This window comes from Hyperolius riggenbachi, chromosome 6 (genome assembly GCF_040937935.1).
Source record: "Hyperolius riggenbachi isolate aHypRig1 chromosome 6, aHypRig1.pri, whole genome shotgun sequence".
In the NCBI taxonomy this organism is placed as follows: Eukaryota; Metazoa; Chordata; class Amphibia; order Anura; family Hyperoliidae; genus Hyperolius; species Hyperolius riggenbachi.
In genome coordinates, this window is record NC_090651.1 from 378,129,332 (window position 1) to 378,149,454 (window position 20,123).

Consider the following 20,123-nt stretch of genomic DNA (forward strand, 5'->3'; position numbering starts at 1 on the left):
ACTGTCCATAGGCTACTAGCTCCTGCGTGCGTGCACTCACTGTCTGAGTGTACACACACCACCCACACTCTATTTCCTTCTGATCGCTGATTGATTATTGTAATTAGTTAGTTCTACTTACTGTTACTACTTACTCTTACTGTACTAGGAGTCTAGGACACTCAGTCACTGTGTTCATAGGCTACTAGCTCCTGCGTGCGTGCACTCACTGTCTGAGTGTACACACACCACCCACACTCTATTTCCTTCTGATCGCTGATTGATTATTGTAATTAGTTAGTTCTACTTACTGTTACTACTTACTCTTACTGTACTAGGAGTCTAGGACACTCAGTCACTGTCCATAGGCTACTAGCTCCTGCGTGCGTGCACTCACTGTCTGAGTGTACACACACCACCCACACTCTATTTCCTTCTGATCGCTGATTGATTATTGTAATTAGTTAGTTCTACTTACTGTTACTACTTACTCTTACTGTACTAGGAGTCTAGGACACTCAGTCACTGTGTTCATAGGCTACTAGCTCCTGCGTGCGTGCACTCACTGTCTGAGTGTACACACACCCCCACTCCATTTCCTTCTGATCGCTGATTGATTATTGTAATTAGTTAGTTCTACTTACTGTTACTACTTACTCTTACTGTACTAGGAGTCTAGGACACTCAGTCACTGTGTTCATAGGCTACTAGCTCCTGCGTGCGTGCACTCACTGTCTGAGTGTACACACACCCACACTCCATTTCCTTCTGATCGCTGATTGATTATCGTAATTAGTTAGTTCTACTTACTTACTGTTACTACTTACTCTTACTGTACTAGGAGTCTAGGACACTCAGTCACTGTGTTCATAGGCTACTAGCTCCTGCGTGCGTGCACTCACTGTCTGAGTGTACACACACCCACACTCCATTTCCTTCTGATCGCTGATTGATTATTGTAATTAGTTAGTTCTACTTACTGTTACTACTTACTCTTACTGTACTAGGAGTCTAGGACACTCAGTCACTGTCCATAGGCTACTAGCTCCTGCGTGCGTGCACTCACTGTCTGAGTGTACACACACCACCCACACTCTATTTCCTTCTGATCGCTGATTGATTATTGTAATTAGTTAGTTCTACTTACTGTTACTACTTACTCTTACTGTACTAGGAGTCTAGGACACTCAGTCACTGTGTTCATAGGCTACTAGCTCCTGCGTGCGTGCACTCACTGTCTGAGTGTACACACACCCACACTCCATTTCCTTCTGATCGCTGATTGATTATTGTAATTAGTTAGTTCTACTTACTGTTACTACTTACTCTTACTGTACTAGGAGTCTAGGACACTCAGTCACTGTGTTCATAGGCTACTAGCTCCTGCGTGCGTGCACTCACTGTCTGAGTGTACACACACCCACACTCCATTTCCTTCTGATCGCTGATTGATTATCGTAATTAGTTAGTTGTACTTACTGTTACTACTTACTCTTACTGTACTAGGAGTCTAGGACACTCAGTCACTGTCCATAGGCTACTAGCTCCTGCGTGCGTGCACTCACTGTCTGAGTGTACACACACCCACACTCCATTTCCTTCTGATCGCTGATTGATTATTGTAATTAGTTAGTTCTACTTACTGTTACTACTTACTCTTACTGTACTAGGAGTCTAGGACACTAAGTCACTGTCCATAGGCTACTAGCTCCTGCGTGCGTGCACTCACTGTCTGAGTGTACACACACTAAATTTACTTGTGATTACTACTGATTATTGTAACTGCTAGTTGTACTTCCTGACTGTTACTACTTACTTACTGTACTAGGGGACACTCACTCAGTCACCTCACCAACCAACCCAATCCATTAAAGTACCCCACTTTTCACCCGCCCTTTTAAAAAACTTTTGTCTATACGCCCAAAACATTGAAGATGTCTGGAAGTGGCAGCCAGCGCGGTTTGGGCAAGGGCAAGGGCAGCAAGGGAATCAGGAGGAGAGGGAGCAGCATTGTGGCAAGCCGCGGCCGCGGGCGCGCCACCATGCACAGTTCCGCAGCAGCAGCAGCAGCGTCAGTGGCTAACATTCCTCCCATAGCCACTGGCCGTGGACGCCTTGGGCGCCGCCCAGCAGGAGCATCTGCAACTCACGCTGCAGAGACACAGCAGCAGCAGCGTGTAGCACCTGCTCCCATTTTCCTCCAGCCGGGTCGGAAACGTCCCATTGAGGAAAAGGATGCAGACACTGTGGTGCAACTCATGACGGAGGATGAGCAGCCCGCCATCAGCTCTGCATCCGAGGCCTCCACCCTCACCACCACCACCACCACCACCACCACCACCCCTCTTCGCAGCAGCCGCCCAGCAGGGCCTGGGGAGGAGGCCAGTTCACCGTCAGTTGGCGACCTGTCATTCAGCAGTCTTTTGACCCCAGGCATCATAAGTCAATTGTCTGCTGTTGTTGGCGATTTTGAGGAGGAGATGCTGATGGGCGCTTTGGGGGATGAGGGATTGGACAGCAAGACTGTGGCGACAGTCAAGCAGCCCATCCATGCATCAGGAGAGGAGTTTGGGGGGTCCTCATCCCAGCAGGACATGTTTCAGGAGGGGGAGGATGATGATGACCCGGTGACAGACAGAGACTGGGTGCCACCACCTCCAGGGGATGTCGTCCTCAGCAGCTCTGAGGAGGAGGAGGAGGATGCTCTTGTGGGCCTTGCAAGGAGGTGCATCATTGCAAGCATTGGCAGCAGCAGTAGGCAGGTCCCACAGCCTGCTGGTGTCTCAGGCTCAGCAGCAGCAGCAGCAGCATCTGCCAGTACCACCACCAGCCGCACCCAAGCCCCCCCCCAACCACCACAGGGAGACAGGCAGCAGCGCTTCCATGCCGTAGGGGGATGTTTAAGTCACCAATCTGGCGATATTTCACCATGCCCACTGTGTACAGCAAGTACGCCACTTGCAACCACTGTCAGCGGAAGTTGAGCAGAGGTGCAGACCCCTTAAAGTTCTGCACCAGCTCGCTCATCAACCACCTTGCGGCTAAACATTTCCACCAGCATGAGGAGTTCCAGAGGCTGAAGGCATCTGGTGCTGGCAGTGGCACCACACCCATCACTGCACAGCCTTCAGCAGCAGCAGCAGCAACAGCAGCCACCCGCCCTCCTGCTCCTCCAGCAGCACCAGCAGGAGTGCGGAAACGCACTGCTCCTCCCCCCTCTGCAACTCCTGCCGCCGACACTGAGGCCTGTTCTGGCAGCCAGTCCTCAGTGGCCTCCTCTGCTGTGTCTGCTGATTCCCGTGTCAGCAAAAGGCCACGCCAGAGCCTTTTGAGCGAGTCCTTCCAGGGGGTGGTTAGGGCTCTGCCTCCCAGCAGCCGTCGCGTGCGGCAGCTGAACGGCTTGCTGGCACGGGCCATGTGCTCCCAACTCCTGCCGTACACGCTCGTGCAGGAGGGGAGCGACATTCGTGCGCTGCTTGCTTGCGCAGCCCCAGACTGGCAGCTCCCCAGCAGACACTTCTTTGCCCGCAAGGCCATTCCTGCACTGCACCGCTTTGTGATGGCCAATGTGGAGCGAGGGCTGGAGCACGCGGTTGGTGAAAGGGTCCACGTCACCATGGACTCCTGGAGCAGCCGCTTCGGGACAGGCCGCTACCTGTCCTTCACTGTCCACTGGGTCAGCTTGGTGGAAGGGGGTGAGGATGGGAGAGCAGCAGCGGGCACAGCAGCAGCAGCAACACAGTGGGTGGTGCCACCCCGCAGGGTCAGGGGAACTGCAGCAGGTTCCTCCGATCCTCTGCCATCCTCCGGCACACCTGGCCAAACCCCCCGCCTCAGCAGCAGCGTGAAGGCCCGCCACTGCCAAGCGCTGCTGCACTTGGTCAGCCTTGGGAAGACCAAGCTGACGGCAACCCATGTGTTGGCCAAACTCCAGGAGCAGGAGAGGATTTGGCTGACCCCCAGAGGCCTCAGAGTCGGAGAGGTGGTGGCCGACAATGGGGCCAATCTGGTTGCCGCAATAGACAGGGGAAACCTGACCCACATCCCCTGTCTTGCCCACGTGCTGAACCTGGTGGTGCAGAAGTTCCTGCGCACCTACCAGGGGATGGGCGAACTGCTGGAAACGGCAAGGAATGTTGTGCGTCACTTCCGGCGCTCGGCTGCAGCCTGTGCGAGCCTGGAAGACGTGCAAAAGGAGCTGGATCTGCCACGCCATCGGCTGATCATTGACGTTCCGACTCGCTGGAACTCCACCCTGGCGATGTTGGAGCGTCTAGTTGAACAGAGGCGCGCTGTCAAACAGTACCTTGCCCTGGCCACTGTTTCCGCCGCTCAGAGAAGGGACAAGACCAGCAACATCCCGTCCATCGTCCCCGATGATGACTGGAGGCACATGAAGCAGGTGTGCTTTGTGCTGGCTCCCTTCCTGCAGGCCACAAACATGGTGAGCAGGGACCATGCTATGGTCTGCGAGTGGGTGCCCCTGGTTTCTCTGCTGAACAGGGCCCTCGATGCTTTGCTGGAACAGGGAGCGGCAGCCTTGGACCAGCAGGAGCGGCAACCAGCTGCGCAGTCCACCTCTGAGGGGGAGGAGGAGGAGGACTTGGTGGAGGTCCCTGACCTGGCTGCTGATGAGGGGGATCAGCACAGCGCAGCTGAGTTGGTGCGGGGGTGGAGAGAGGATGAGGCGGCAGAGGAGGAGGATGAGGACAGCACTGACGTCGATGTGCCAGCACACGTGGCCCGCCTCTTCCCAATGGCAGCGCACATGCTGACGTGCCTGCGCAGGAACCCCAGGGTGATCCAGATGAAGCAGAGGGAGGACATCTGGATCAGCATGATGTTGGACCCACGCCTCAAGGGGAAGTTGAGCCAGTTCCTGCCGCCTGCAGGAGGAGACCCAGCGCAACAAATAAGGAGCTTGCAGCAGGCCCTTGTTGAGCGCTTGGAGGAAGCCTTCCCCCAGCCTTCCACCCCCACTGTCCAGCAGCCAGCACAGAGGCAGCAGCAGGTGCCTGCATCCAGCAGCAGCAAGCGCCCCACAGACCTGCTGTCTCTCAGCCACGAGCTCTACAGGACTGTAGAGGCTCCGGCAGCAGTGACTAGAGAGGAGATGCATGCAGCAGCATCCTCCTCCGGTCACAGCCAGCGCCTGACCCGCATGGTGGCTGACTACATGGGGTCGTACAGCGGGCTTGACAGCGATGCCCCTGTTGATCCCATGGAGTATTGGGTCAAGCGCATGGAGATCTGGAGCGAGCTGGCGCAGTACGCCCTGGAAGTGCTGTCCTGCCCCCCTTCCAGCGTGCTGTCCGAGCGCTGCTTCAGTGCAGCTGGTGGCGTGGTCACCGAGAAACTCTCACGTCTGTCTCACAAGTCTGTGGACAGACTGACGTTTCTCAAGATGAACCAGGCGTGGGTGGAAGGCGAGTTCCTGGCCCCTGTTGTCGGCGAGAGGGGGACATGAACTGGCTGCCGGAACCATCGTTAATGTGCCTTACCACCCTTTACCACCTCCTGGCTCCTGCTCACTAAGCCAGCCTGGTTCACTTTGACTATTACGTCGCCTGCAGCCACACATTTTACACCTACAGTGGGCTGCTGTGTACTGCCCTTCTGCTGTCTGTCTGTGTTTCCCACTGCCAGGGTACACAGAATTACCTTCTTCTGCTGCCACTCTGCCACCAGCTATTACGTCAAACAATAGCTATATTGGTTGTAAAACCAAAAACCAAAAAACCATAAAAAAAAAAAAAGGTTTAATTTTTCTGAGGTGCCCGGGTTGAAAACTGTGTTGTCCCAGTTGTGTATTGGACACAATGTGGGCTGCACGACCGCTGTCTGGGACCTCCTGTTGTGTTTATTTACAGCCCTGGTATCACCGCTAGGTACCAGGGCTATTATGTCACGCTGCCTACCTGCTGCCACACTCACACTGCTCCTCCATACCTCCTCCTGCTGCTGCTGCTGTCTGTCTGTGTTTCCCACTGCCAGGGTACACAGATGATTTACCTTCTGCTGCCACTCTGCCACCAGCTATTACGTCAAACAATAGCTGCTCGCCTACTCCTCCATTCCTCCTCCTGCTGCTGCTGTCTGTCTGTGTTTCCCACTGCCAGGGTACACAGAATTACCTTCTTCTGCTGCCACTCTGCCACCAGCTATTACGTCAAACAATAGCTATATTGGTTGCAAAACCAAAACCAAACAAACCATTAAAAAAAAAAAAAGGTTTAATTTTTCTGAGGTGCCCGGGTTGAAAACTGTGTTGTCCCAGTTGTGTATTGGACACAATGTGGGCTGCACGACCGCTGTCTGGGACCTCCTGTTGTGTTTATTTACAGCCCTGGTATCACCGCTAGGTACCAGGGCTATTATGTCACGCTGCCTACCTGCTGCCACACTCACACTGCTCCTCCATACCTCCTCCTGCTGCTGCTGCTGCTGCTGCTGCTGCTGCTGTCTGTCTGTGTTTCCCACTGCCAGGGTACACAGATGATTTACCTTCTGCTGCCACTCTGCCACCAGCTATTACGTCAAACAATAGCTGCTCGCCTACTCCTCCATTCCTCCTCCTGCTGCTGCTGTCTGTCTGTGTTTCCCACTGCCAGGGTACACAGAATTACCTTCTTCTGCTGCCACTCTGCCACCAGCTATTATGTCAAACAATAGCTATATTGGTTGCAAAACCAAAACCAAACAAACCATTAAAAAAAAAAAAAAAAGGTTTAATTTTTCTGAGGTGCCCGGGTTGAAAACTGTGTTGTCCCAGTTGTGTATTGGACACAATGTGGGCTGCACGACCGCTGTCTGGGACCTCCTGTTGTGTTTATTTACAGCCCTGGTATCACCGCTAGGTACCAGGGCTATTATGTCACGCTGCCTACCTGCTGCCACACTCACACTGCTCCTCCATACCTCCTCCTGCTGCTGCTGCTGCTGCTGTCTGTCTGTCTGTGTTTCCCACTGCCAGGGTACACAGATGATTTACCTTCTGCTGCCACTCTGCCACCAGCTATTACGTCAAACAATAGCTGCTCGCCTACTCCTCCATTCCTCCTCCTGCTGCTGCTGTCTGTCTGTGTTTCCCACTGCCAGGGTACACAGAATTACCTTCTTCTGCTGCCACTCTGCCACCAGCTATTACGTCAAACAATAGCTATATTGGTTGCAAAACCAAAACCAAACAAACCATTAAAAAAAAAAAAAAGGTTTAATTTTTCTGAGGTGCCCGGGTTGAAAACTGTGTTGTCCCAGTTGTGTATTGGACACAATGTGGGCTGCACGACCGCTGTCTGGGACCTCCTGTTGTGTTTATTTACAGCCCTGGTATCACCGCTAGGTACCAGGGCTATTATGTCACGCTGCCTACCTGCTGCCACACTCACACTACTCCTCCATACCTCCTCCTGCTGCTGCTGCTGCTGTCTGTCTGTGTTTCCCACTGCCAGGGTACACTACACAGATGATTTACCTTCTGCTGCCACTCTGCCACCAGCTATTACGTCAAACAATAGCTGCTCACATTACTCCTCCATTCCTCCTGCTGCTGTTGCTGTCTGTCTGTGTTTCCCACTGCCAGGGTACACAGAATTACCTTCTGCTGCCACTCTGCCACCAGCTATTACGTCAAACAATAGCTATATTGGTTGCAAAACCAAAACCAAACAAACCATTAAAAAAAAAAAAAAGGTTTAATTTTTCTGAGGTGCCCGGGTTGAAAACTGTGTTGTCCCAGTTGTGTATTGGACACAATGTGGGCTGCACGACCGCTGTCTGGGACCTCCTGTTGTGTTTATTTACAGCCCTGGTATCACCGCTAGGTACCAGGGCTATTATGTCACGGCGAGCTGCCTGCCTCATTGACTGCCTGCTGCCACACACTCATCCTCCTCCTCCTGCTGCTGAATTTACCTCCTGCTGTCTTTGTGTTTCCACTGCCAGGGAGCACATACAATGGCGCTTCCAACATGCGTGCGCCCACCAGCTATTTGTTACGCTCAAAAATAGCTGCATTTCTTTAAAAAAAAAATTGAAAAGAGAAATACGTGAAGAAGAAGAAGACGATATTGAAAAAGAAGGAGAAGGAGAAGATGAAGATGAAGAAGAAGATGAAGAAGAAGATGAAGACGATGATGAAGAAGAAGATGAAAAAGAAGAAGAAGATGAAGAAGATGAAGAAGATGAAGAAGAAGAAGATGAAGAAGATGAAGAAGATGAAGAAGAAGAAGATGAAGAAGATGATGAAGAAGATGAAGAAGATGAAGAAGAAGAAGAAGAAGAAGAAGAAGAAGAAGAAGAAGAAGAAGAAGATGATGAAGAAGAAGAAGATGAAGAAGAAGAAGATGAAGAAGATGAAGAAGAAGAAGATGAAGAAGAAGAAGATGAAGAAGAAGAAGATGAAGAAGATGATGAAGAAGATGAAGAAGATGATGAAGAAGATGAAGAAGATGATGAAGAAGAAGAAGAAGAAGAAGAAGAAGAAGAAGAAGAAGAAGAAGAAGAAGAAGAAGAAGAAGATGATGAAGAAGAAGAAGATGAAGAAGAAGAAGATGAAGAAGAAGAAGATGAAGAAGAAGAAGATGAAGAAGAAGAAGATGAAGAAGAAGAAGATGAAGAAGATGATGAAGAAGAAGAAGAAGAAGAAGATGAAGAAGAAGAAGAAGAAGATGATGATGAAGAAGAAGAAGATGAAGAAGAAGAAGATGAAGAAGATGAAGATGAAGAAGAAGAAGAAGAAGATGATGAAGAAGAAGAAGATGATGATGAAGAAGAAGAAGAAGAAGATGATGAAGAAGAAGAAGAAGATGATGAAGAAGAAGAAGAAGAAGAAGAAGAAGAAGAAGAAGAAGAAGAAGAAGAAGAAGAAGAAGAAGACAATATAGAAGAAGAAGATGATATAGAAGAAGAAGATCTAGAAGAAGAAGAAGAAAGATAAAGAAGAAGAAGAACAAGTATATACAGTAACACTACTGAACAAAATTAAGGACACAACTTATCTTTCCACATTTTTTTTTAAAGGAACATCCCCACATAATCACTTGCTGTTGTTACTTGGAAAAAAAGATGTTTCTTGCATCATTCACCCTCAAAACAAGTGTTGGAAGCTATTTAAGGCCAATTCGAATAGTCAGCTCGAATAGTGAGCTCGAATACCGACTCGAATAGTGAGCTTGAAGTCCGAGGTCGAATCGAATAGTAAAAATTATTCGACTCGAATATTCGACTGACCTCGAATAATTTACTATTCGAATTCGACCTAACTCGAATTTTGAAAAGGGGTATTTGAGCATCACTAGTTATCAGTGAGACATGTTGCAGTCAGACAGCCTGAACTGCAGAGCCCTGGATTAATACCACTTTGAGAACCACAGTGAGAAAAAAAGAAAAAGGAACATGGGCTAGTTGTAAGTAGGATTGGAACTGTAAATATATGTTTATCTCATCGTGTTACATGATGTTAGCTTTACAACAAACCTGAAGTGAAAATAAACGTATGATATAATGAATTGTATGTGTAGTACAGCTAAGAAATAGTAGCAAAGAAAATAGTCTCATATTGTTTTCCAGTACAGGAAGAGTTAAGAATCTTCAACTGTTATCTATGCATAAGAGCTCCTCTGAGCTCTCCGACCAACTTGGGTCAAATACAGTCCTGCTTTCTGAAGCACTTACCAACCAACAAACAGTGAGAGACAGCTTGAGATAAAGTTTTACTACACATAGAATTCATTATATGATACGTTTTTTCGCTTCAGGTTTGAGGGGGTAGTACTCAGCACAATGAGGTAAAGAGACACCCAGGTATGAATAAAAGTAGGTTAAAAACAAGGATAAAATCCAAAGAAGGGGTGCGGTGGCTTACCTCAAAGACGACAGTCTCATAAGACAAAAATATTTATTTTAGCACAGGCAACGCATTTCATGGGTCCAAGCCCGCTTCCTCAGGCCAGTAAATGTGCCAGAATATATAAGCCAAAAAAACATTGAGCGCCTCTTTCAGGGGCGTAACTAGGCCCTACCGGGCCACCCTGCAGATTTTCAGAACGGGCCCCCTCCCCCCTCCCTGCGGCCCGCTCGGGACGTTTTGTGGGGGCTGGAGGGGTGGCAGCATGAGAGGAAAGCCTTGGCCACAGTCGGCGGGGAAAGGGGAAGTTCCCCCCCCCCTCACCTCGGGGCTCTCCCCTCTGCACTCCCCTCCAGCTTAAATGTGTGTCCGTGGGCAGCGCGAACAGCGGCAGGCAGCAAACAGATACATACCTTCCGTGCGCTCCAGCCAGTGCGTTCCTCTCGCTAGCCTCTGATGCGACTTCCTGTTATACCGAAAGTCGCGTCAGAGGCTAGCGAGAGGAACGCAGACTGGAGCGCACGGAAGGTATGTATTTGTTTCCTGCCCGCCGCTGCCCACGGACACACATTTAAGCTGGAGGGGAGTGCAGAGGGGAGAGCCCCGAGGTGAGGGAGGGGGAACTTCCCCTCTCCCCGCCGACTGTGGCCAAGGCTTTTCCCTCATGCTGCCACCCCTTCAGCCCCCACAAAACAGCTCCTGCGGGCCCTGCCTCCCCCCCCCCCCCCGCGGGAGCAGGGGCTGCAAGCCCTATTGTTACGCCAGTGGCCTCTTTGTCTTATGAGGCTATCATCATTTGAGGTAAGCCATCTCACCCCTTCTTTGGATTTTATCATAGTTTTTAACCTAGTTTTATTCATACCTGCCCACCTCTTTACCCCATTGTGCTATCTTGTTACTGTGATCCTGTGGCTTATATATCATGCGGTGGAAGGGAACTGAAAATGGAACATGCCAAACATCTCTTCCCAGGGTGGCATCCACTGTGAAAGTGTAGCAACTCACCGGGCCGATGACGTCAATGTGCTTATGGAAGACACCGTAAAAGGTAATTCAAAGGAGAGAAAAAAACAACTTCTATTGTCTTTTATTAAAAATATCCTACTATTTATTGAATGGTTCATGGAAAATACACTATCCCGATGGAGTGTGAGTCTAGAGAAGGGAAAAAAAGCTTCATATAAATATAGAAAACTTACAAAGAAGTGTCTGAAAACTTCTCCGTAGAATTTGAACGAATGGGATGTGGAGATCTGTGGCGTTCCTCCGTCATCCACTTTTTCAGTTGTTACGTCTTTATGAGCCGGACCGTACGGAAACATAAGAGAACCTAAAGGGATGAGCAACAATAAGAAATATGTCCAATATAATTGTCATTATGGAGAACTCTACAAAGTGTCATTGATTGTCGTGGTTGGGAATTGACTTGAACAACATTTGTACTCTACACCTTTAAAACTTCTTTGTCCTTCAATAGTTATCAAAAGCAAAAATGTTACAAAAAGTGTCATAAAAAGTGGCCTCTGGCCAAAAACAACCTATTGTCCAGTATAGCTGGAACTTGTAAATTCTAAGGCAGAAAGTATTACTTGGACCAACCGAGAACCACTGGGAGAGTTACCAGTGCATATGGGAAGTACGAAAATAAGGTGCAGGAATGGTCACACAAGCAGATCATTGTCCATTGCTGTCTTCTTTTAATATATTTTATAACTTCATCAGATATTGAGATTTTACTTTAGGACAAATAAAGATTATTATTAGCACACTCTCCGACGCCACCTTCCTTGCCAAAACTAACCGGCATGTGGGATAAAGCATTAACGACAGTGGACACCGCCTACCGTCCTGGCCAAAAGTTTTGAGACTGTCAAAAATATTAGTTTTCACAAAGTTTGCTGCTAAACTGCTTTTAGATCTTTGTTTCAGTTGTTTATGTGATGTACTGAAATATAATTATAAGCACTTGATACGTTTCAAAGGCTTTTATTGACAATTACATGAGATTTATGCAAAGAGTCAGTATTTGCAGTGTTGGCTCTTCTTTTTCAGGACCTCTGCAATTAGACTGGGCATGCTGTCAATCAACTTCTGGGCCAAATCCTGACTGATAGCAACGCATTCTTTCATAAACACTTCTTTGAGTTTCTCAGAATTAGTTGGTTTTTGTTTGTCCACCCGCCACTTGAGGAATGACCATAAGTTCTCAATGGGATTAAGATCTGGGGAGTTTCCAGGCCATGGACCCAAAATGTCAACGTTTTGGTCCCCAAGCCACTTAGTTATCACTTTTGCCTTATGACACGGTGCTCCATCGTGCTGGAAAATGCATTGTTCTTCACCAAACTGTTGTTGGATTGTTGGAAGAAGTTGCTGTTGGGGGGTGTTTTGGTACCATTCTTTATTCATGGCTGTGTTTTTTGGCAAAATTGTGAGTGGGCCCACTCCCTTGGATGAGAAGCAACCCCACATGAATGGTCTCAGGATGCTTTACTATTGGCATGACAGGACTGATGGTAGCGTTCACCTTTTCTTCTCCTGACAAGCCTTTTTCCAGATGCCCCAAACAATCGGAAAGGGGCTTCATCGGAGAATATGACTTAGCCCCAGTCCTCAGCAATCCATTCACCATACTTTCTGCAGAAGATCAATCTGTCCCTGATGTTTTTTTAGGAGAGAAGTGGCTTCTTTGCTGCCCTTCTTGACACCAGGCCATCTTCCAAAGGTCTTCACCTCACTGTGCATGCAGATGTGCTCACACCTGCCTGCTGCCATTCCTGAGCAACCTCTGCACTGGTTGCACTCCGATCCCGCAGCTGGATCCTCTTTAGGAGACAATCCTGGTGCTTGCTGGACTTTCTTGGATGCCCTGAAGCCTTCTTAACAAGAATTGAACCTCTTTCCTTGAAGTTCTTGATGATCCTATAAATTGTTGATTTAGGTGCATCTTAGTAGCCACAATATCCTTGCCCGTGAAGCCATTTTTTATGCAATGCAATGATGGCTGCATGCATTTCTTTGCTGGTCACCACGGTTAACAATGGAAGATCAATGATTTCAAGCATTACCCTCCTTTTAACATGTCAAGTCTGCCATTCTAACCCAATCAGCCTGACATAATGGATCTCCAGCTTTGTGCTCGTCAACATTCTCACCTGAGTTAACAAGACGATTACTGAAATTATCTCAGCAGGTCCTTTAATGACAGCAATGAAATGCAGTGGAAAGGTTTTTTTGGGATTCAGTTAATTTTCATGGCAAAGAAGGACTATGCAATTCATCTGAACACTCTTCATAACATTCTAGAGTATATGCAAATTGCTATTATAAAAACTTAAAGAGGAACTTCAGCCTAAACAAACATAGTGTCATTAAGTTACATTAGTTATGTTAGTTAAAATAGATAGGTAATATAATCTCTTACCCACACTGTTTTAAAAGAACAAGCAAATGTTTGATTTCATGATGGCAGCCATCTTTTTGGTTGAAAGGAGGTGTCGGAGCGTGAGACACAGTTCCAACTGTTCTGTGTCCTGATCATCCCTCCCAGTTGCTAGGCATAACAACATAAGAAATCCCATCATGCTTTGCACAGCATCAGGGAAAAACCGCCCTGATAGTTTTCTTTGATGGGTGGAGCTTAGCTAAAAATGCAGCTAAAAATGATGCTTTGGTAAGAAAAACAAAGTTCTGATGCTGTGAAACTGTTAAAGAAACACCAAGCCTTTTTCAGTACTGCTGAGTAGATTTTTAGTCCGGAGGTTCACTTTAAGCACCAACTTTTCTAAATTCCAATATTTTTGACAATCTCAACACTTTTGGCCAGGACTGTACATGTGAAGTGGAAAATCCGACCACCACCTTCAAACTAAGCCAAAAAACAAAGCACGTGCCCCAAATACAAGAAGAAGAGTGAATGGCCTACAAGTGGACACCAGACCATGGCTGAGCCAATCACCGCCCAAGCTGCAGCAGATGCCACAGATCTCCAGCTATGCAAGTTACCATAGCAACCAATAAAGAAAACCTTGACAGCAAAAATCAAATAAGGGAATCTTCTCTCAGCAGAACTTCCCAAACAAATGATTTACCTTCTGCCGTAACGGCAGTGTGACCAATTTACTCCAGACAAATGTAGCAAGAGGACTATGGAGGCTGCCATATTTATTTCCTTTTAAGCAATACCAGTTGCCTGGCAGCCCTGCTGATCCTCTGCCTCTAATACTTTTAGCCATAGCCCCTGAACAAGCATGCAGCAGATCAGGTGTTTCTGACATTATTGTCAGATCTGACAAGATTAGCTGCATGCTTGTTTCTGGTGTGATTGAGACACTACAAATAGACCAGCAGGGCTGCCAGGCAACTGGTATTGTTTAAAAGGAAATAAATATGGCAGCCTCCATATCCCTCTCATTACAGTTGCCCTTTAATTAAAGAGGAACTGTAGTGTAACATAACATAATTAATAAAATTACTTATTTTTGTTTACAATATTAATTTATAAATGATTTAGTCAGTGTTTGCCAATTGTGAAATCTTTCCTCTCCCTGACTTACATTCTGACATTTATTACTGGTGGTGACATCTTTAGTCCTGTCAGGTGATCTGTACGGAATGTTCGATAATGAGAGTTCTAAAGCCAATACAAAATACCTGATCTCCCAGAATTCTGGGAGGAGAATACCATATAGCTAAATATCACTGTAAGGGCAGAGCTACACACCAACATGCAGCAGTAAATAACTATTGGAAGTGTTCCCATTGTTGAAACCAGGAAAATGACTGCAAAAGTGGGTATCCTGAATAATTCACTGCATTCTACTATATGTCACTACAGGGCCTCTTTAATATATTGTTGCACATTGACATTCATGGGAATTAATGGGAAATAATTTACCAACATTCAGAGTATTATACTGTACCTGGGTGTAGATATGCAAAGGAGAAAACCGAGGGCAATGCTGGAGGAAACAAAAAAAAATAATCCTTTTTAACAACTATTTTGCAAGGAAGAGTCTAAAGAAAGAAGAGTGCTGGTCAGACAAGGGGAGGAAGGACACTCATACAGGGGCTTGCACAATAATATCCTATTTTCAGAGCCGGGACAAGGTCCTCCAGCACTACAGGCTGAGACACCAAAGCGCGCTCTTCCATCCCTCTCACCCCAGCCGTCACACACTGATTGCTATTAGACTAAGAGGTTCCCCAGGTACCCCAACACCTTAATCTCTTGTTATCTGGGTTGCAGTCACTGCCATGTATCCCCTTTTCTTATTTCTCTCTGCCTCAAACACAATAGGGGAATGATAGCTGAGTGAGTTGTGCGCCCCCTCCTACACTGCGCCCTGAGGCTGGAGCCTCTCTCGCCTCAGCCTCGCCCTGCGCCCCCTCCTACACTGCGCCCTGAGGCTGGAGACTCTCTCACCTCTGCCTCGGCCCGCCCCCTCCTACACTGCGCCCTGAGGCTGGAGCCTCTCTCGCCTCGGCCCCGCCCTGCGCCCCCCTCCTACACTGCGCCCTGAGGCTGGAGCCTCTCTCGCCTCCGCCCTGTGCCCCCTCCTACACTGCGCCCTGAGGCTGGAGCCTCTCTCGCCTCAGCCTCGCCCTGCGCCCTCTCCTACACTGCGCCCTGAGGCTGGAGCCTCTCTCGCCTCGGCCCCGCCCTGCGCCCCCCTCCTACACTGCGCCCTGAGGCTGGAGCCTCTCTCGCCTCCGCCCTGCCCTGTGCCCCCTCCTACACTGCGCCCTGAGGCTGGAGCCTCTCTCGCCTCAGCCTCGCCCTGCGCCCTCTCCTACACTGCGCCCTGAGGCTGGAGCCTCTCTCGCCTCAGCCTCGCCCTGCGCCCTCTCCTACACTGCGCCCTGAGGCTGGAGCCTCTCTCGCCTCAGCCTCGCCCTGCGCCCTCTCCTACACTGCGCCCTGAGGCTGGAGCCTCTCTCGCCTCAGCCTCGCCCTGCGCCCTCTCCTACACTGCGCCCTGAGGCTGGAGCCTCTCTCGCCTCTGCCTCGCCCTGCGCCCTCTCCTACACTGCGCCCTGAGGCTGGAGCCTCTCTTGCCTCTGCCTGGCCCTGCCTATTTTTGCAACTGAAGATTCACTTTAACTCACCTAAACTAAAGCATCCAGGGGTGTTTCTTCCATGAAACAACGTGAATCCCATGCTTCAGGGCAGCAACAATTAGGGGACAGAAAGATGCGGCTCCCCTCCCCAAAAATCCCCTCCTCACGATTGTAGAATATCGGTAAAATTACTGATATGCTACTATTCTCGACACCCAATTTCTTGAGTATGTAAGCCACCTATCTGCTAAATCACCTTATTATATTTCATCTAGAACATTGTGGAGCTTTTATCGGCCTCGATTCATTCAAGGGCTGTGCAATAAAAAAATCAGTTCAGTAAAATACCGCATTCGGTATTACAGACTTTTGTGTGCTAATTCATAAAAACGTTCACAGGTGCGGTAGAAGTTCGGTAATTTACTGAAGCCCATTGACAAAAAACCTGTTCGGTAACAGCAGAGCAATGTGGAGTGTCTCTGTTGTTACAAGCTGTTCCGTGCAGTGAGGGAATTATACTAGTAAAAGGCATCCCCGACATCCCTTTATATGTACGTTTGTTATACTGCCTCTGCTCGCTCTGAATCTGTCTATTAGTCTTTATTAAAATTTAATTTAATTGCCACAGCTTAGTAGAACTTCCAGGAGACATTACACATGTCATGCCATGCTTAGGTGATTTCCCCACTAGCTCCTCCGTATCTTCAAACAGGAATCTATTGGGTTTAATGGCCGAATGGCCACAAGGGAAACCGCTATTTGTTCCAACCTCTCTGCTCGCTGCCTGGGGGTAGAAAAGCTGGAAATTCCCGAAAAGCCTGCACAACCTATCAGCATCCAGTTAGCGGGACTGTTTCTATTGGCTCTGCTCCTGTCAGTCGTAGCTTATCCCTCTCTGCTTGTGTGAGTCATGCTGGCTTCTCACAGTCTGGCACAGTCTCCGCTCTGATCTCATTATCCGCCGTGTACATACCCAGAGCCAGGAGCAATACACAGATACAAGTCTTCATGTTGGTTCTTCGTTTCCCTGAAATATATAACAGTGTTAGAAGCAGCAGACTGGTAAATGAGAGGTAAATTAGGCTAAAATGCAAATCTGTACCGACTGAAGTAGGTAACCCCTGGCGACGCATTATGTTGCAATGCGGATGGGGAGGGGCAAGACGTCACATGGTGAGCGGCAGCACAAAGGTATCGTTTGTTGCTTTGGCCGAGTTGATCCGCCGGATAGCTTTCAGGGCAGTGTTCAGGGGCTACTGTATAAACGCTGGATTATTGTCTGAAGTGGTCTTTATTGGCTGCCTCCGCCAACTTTAATCAAGTGTGGTTGTGGGGCTTAAAGTGGATCTGAGGTGAACTTTTACACATTGCATAATTGTGTTCCTTTCCTATTGTTTATAGAACACCAGTCACCCAATGACTGCCTGTAGCAGGTTTGAAGCCTCTGCCAGAGGCGTAGCAATAGGCGTTGCACAGGTAGCAACCGCATCGGGTCCCTTGGGCCAGAGGGTCCCTGAAGGGCCCTCCCTCAACTACAGTATTAGCTCTCTATTGGTCCTGTGCTCATAATAATCACTTCTATAGAAACCTTAAATAGTGGTAATCATTAACAAACTGTTCCCCATTCCCTTCTTGCACCTCTGACACTGTAGTTGCCATTGGCAGGTTTTGGTGCGCCGAATCAATTGTTATGTATAGAGTGCTTGGGGGGCCCCATTGTAAAACTTGCATCAGGGCCCACAGCTCCTTAGCTACTCCACTGGCCTCTGCCTTTAACGGTATGAGAATGGCAGCAATTTTAATATTTCATTTGAAAAAAATAGGTCCACTTTGATTAGCTGTTGTAGGCTACACCTACTTTCCTGAATGTTAATCCCAGCCGTCCAGTAACCAATTGTGGAAAGTGTCGTTAAAAGTCTAAAAAATAACTGCAGTTTACATTTTCCCATTTAAAATGAACCTAATTTTCCTGAATTTTCCCCCTCCATCACCAAGTGACCAACTGTGCCAAGTTTGGGGACTCTGGCTTTATTACTATGAGCATAACAGTCTTTTACAGTCACGGCTGAAATGGTTGGCACCCCAGAAATTTTGCCAGAAAATCAAGTATTTCTCACAGAAAAGTATTGCAGTAATACATGTTTTGCTAGACACATTTATTCCCTTTGTATGTATTGGAACAAAGCAAAAATAGGGAGGAAAAAAAGCAAATTGGACATCATGTCAAACAAAACTCCAAAAATGGGCAGGACAAAATTATTGGCACCATTTTAAAATTGTGGATAAATAAAAATGTTCCAAGCATGCGATGCTCCTATAAACACACCTGGGGCAAGTAACAGGTGTGGGCAATTCAAAAATCACACCTGACAGCAGATAAAAAGGAGAGAAGTTTACTTAGTATTTGCATTGAGTGTCTGTGTGTGCCACACTAAGCATGGACAACAGGAAGAGGAGAAGAGAACTGCCTGAGGACTTGAGAACCAAAATTGTGGAAAAATATCAAAAATCTCAAGGTTACAAGTCCATCTCTAGAGATCTAGATTTGCCTTTGTCCTAGGGCACAACATTATCAAGAAGTTTGCAACCCATGGTGCTGTAGCTAATCTCCCTGGGCATGGACGGAAGAGAAACATTGATAAAAGGTTGCAATGCAGGATATTCAGGTGGTGGATAAGCAGCCCCAAACAAGTTCCAAAGAAATTCAAGCTGTCCTGCAGGCTCAGGGAGCATCAGTGTCAGCGTGCACTAAACATTGACATTTAAATAAAATGAAACGCTATGGCAGGAGACCCAGGAGGACCCCACTGCTGGCACAGAGACATAAAAAAGCAAGACTACAGTTTGCCAATACTTGAGTTAGCCGAAATCCTTCTGGGAAAACGTCTTGTGGACAGAAGAGACCAAGATGGAGCCTTTTGGTAAAGCACATCATTCTACTATTCACGGTAAACAGAACGAGGACTACAAAGAAAAGAGCACAGTACCAACAGTGAAATACGGTGGAGGTTCAACGATGTTTTGGGTTTGTTTTGCAGCCTCTGGCACTGGGTGCCTTGAATGTGTGCAAGGCATCATGAAATCTGAGGATTACCAAAGGATTTTGGGTTGTACAAAGTGTCACAAAGCTGGGTTTGTGTCTGAAACTTTCTTCCAGTAGGACAATGACCCCAAACATATGTCAAAAAACACTCAGAAATTGTTGGCAACAAAGCGCTGGAGAGCTCTGAAGTGGCTAGTAATGAGTCCAGATCTCAATCCCATTGAACACCTGTGGAGAGAACTTAAAATTGCTGTTGGGAAAAGGCGCCTTTCCAGTAAGAGAAACCTGGAGCAGTTTGCAAAGAAAGAGTGGCCCAAAAATTCCAGATGAGAGATGTAAGAAGCTTACTGATGGTTATAGGAAGAAACTTATTTCAGTTATTTTTTCAAAGTGTGTGCAACCAGATATTAAGGGTCCCAATAATTTTGGGCCAGCTCATTTTCAGAGATTTGTGCAACATTATGTCCAATTTGTTTGTTTTTTTCCTCCCTTTTTTATTTTGTTCCAATACACACAAAGGGAATACATGTGTGTGTATAGCAAAACTTGTTATTGCACTACATTTCTGAGAGAAATACTAGATGTTCTGAAAACATTTCTGGGGTGCCAACAATTTTCCCCATGACTGTACATTTTTCCATTGATGATTGCCTGTTTGTGGTTTCCGCCCACGTGTGCAGGGGGGCATAAGGCACCCAGAACATATCTTCTTCTCAGGTAGTAATGGATCTGTACACACACACACACAAAAGTATACATTATTATTATTATTTATTTATATAACACCAACATCTTCTATTGCGCTGTACAATGTACAAAAACATACACTATTGGTTTTGTTTTTGCCCCATTCTGAATATACACTAGATATATTTGTTAGTAAGAATCCCAGGAGATCAACAGACACAGAAATAGTCAGACCAGCATGCTACAGTTAAAATCACTGAGATCACTTTTTTCCTGTTCTGATTCTAGTTTGTTGTAGAAGTTCCAGACCTGTATCTGCACGAGTTTATTCATTGCACTGCTGCTACTTTATTGGTTGATCAGATAATTGCAAAATAAAAAAGCATGAAGAGTTTCCTAATAAAGTGCTTAGTAAGTGTATACCTTATATACTCGCGTATAAGCCTAATTTTTCAGTACAAAAAATGTGCTGGAAAGTTTCCCCCTCGGCTTATATGCGAGTCATTG

General features: G+C 47.3%; 2 protein-coding genes across 2 annotated transcripts in view; both read right to left on the bottom strand.

Moving 5' to 3' along the window:
* Nucleotides 1-16,942, bottom strand: part of LOC137523081 (alpha-tectorin-like) — a 43,947-nt gene extending 27,005 nt beyond the window's left edge. Inside the window, exons 1-3 of the mRNA XM_068243283.1 lie at nt 16,860-16,942; nt 14,749-14,787; nt 11,026-11,156 (exon numbers count right to left, since the gene is read on the bottom strand). Coding sequence (XP_068099384.1) covers nt 11,026-11,156; nt 14,749-14,787; nt 16,860-16,896 — 207 coding nt within the window. The 5' untranslated portion in view covers nt 16,897-16,942. The remainder of the gene's footprint in view (nt 1-11,025; nt 11,157-14,748; nt 14,788-16,859) is intronic.
* LOC137523080 (uncharacterized) lies at nt 8,140-8,757 on the bottom strand (the record flags this gene model as incomplete). Its single annotated transcript, XM_068243282.1, has 1 exon — nt 8,140-8,757. A coding segment is annotated over one exon (618 nt), but the record flags the coding sequence as incomplete, so codon positions are not given.
* Nucleotides 16,943-20,123: the final 3,181 nt, after the last annotated feature.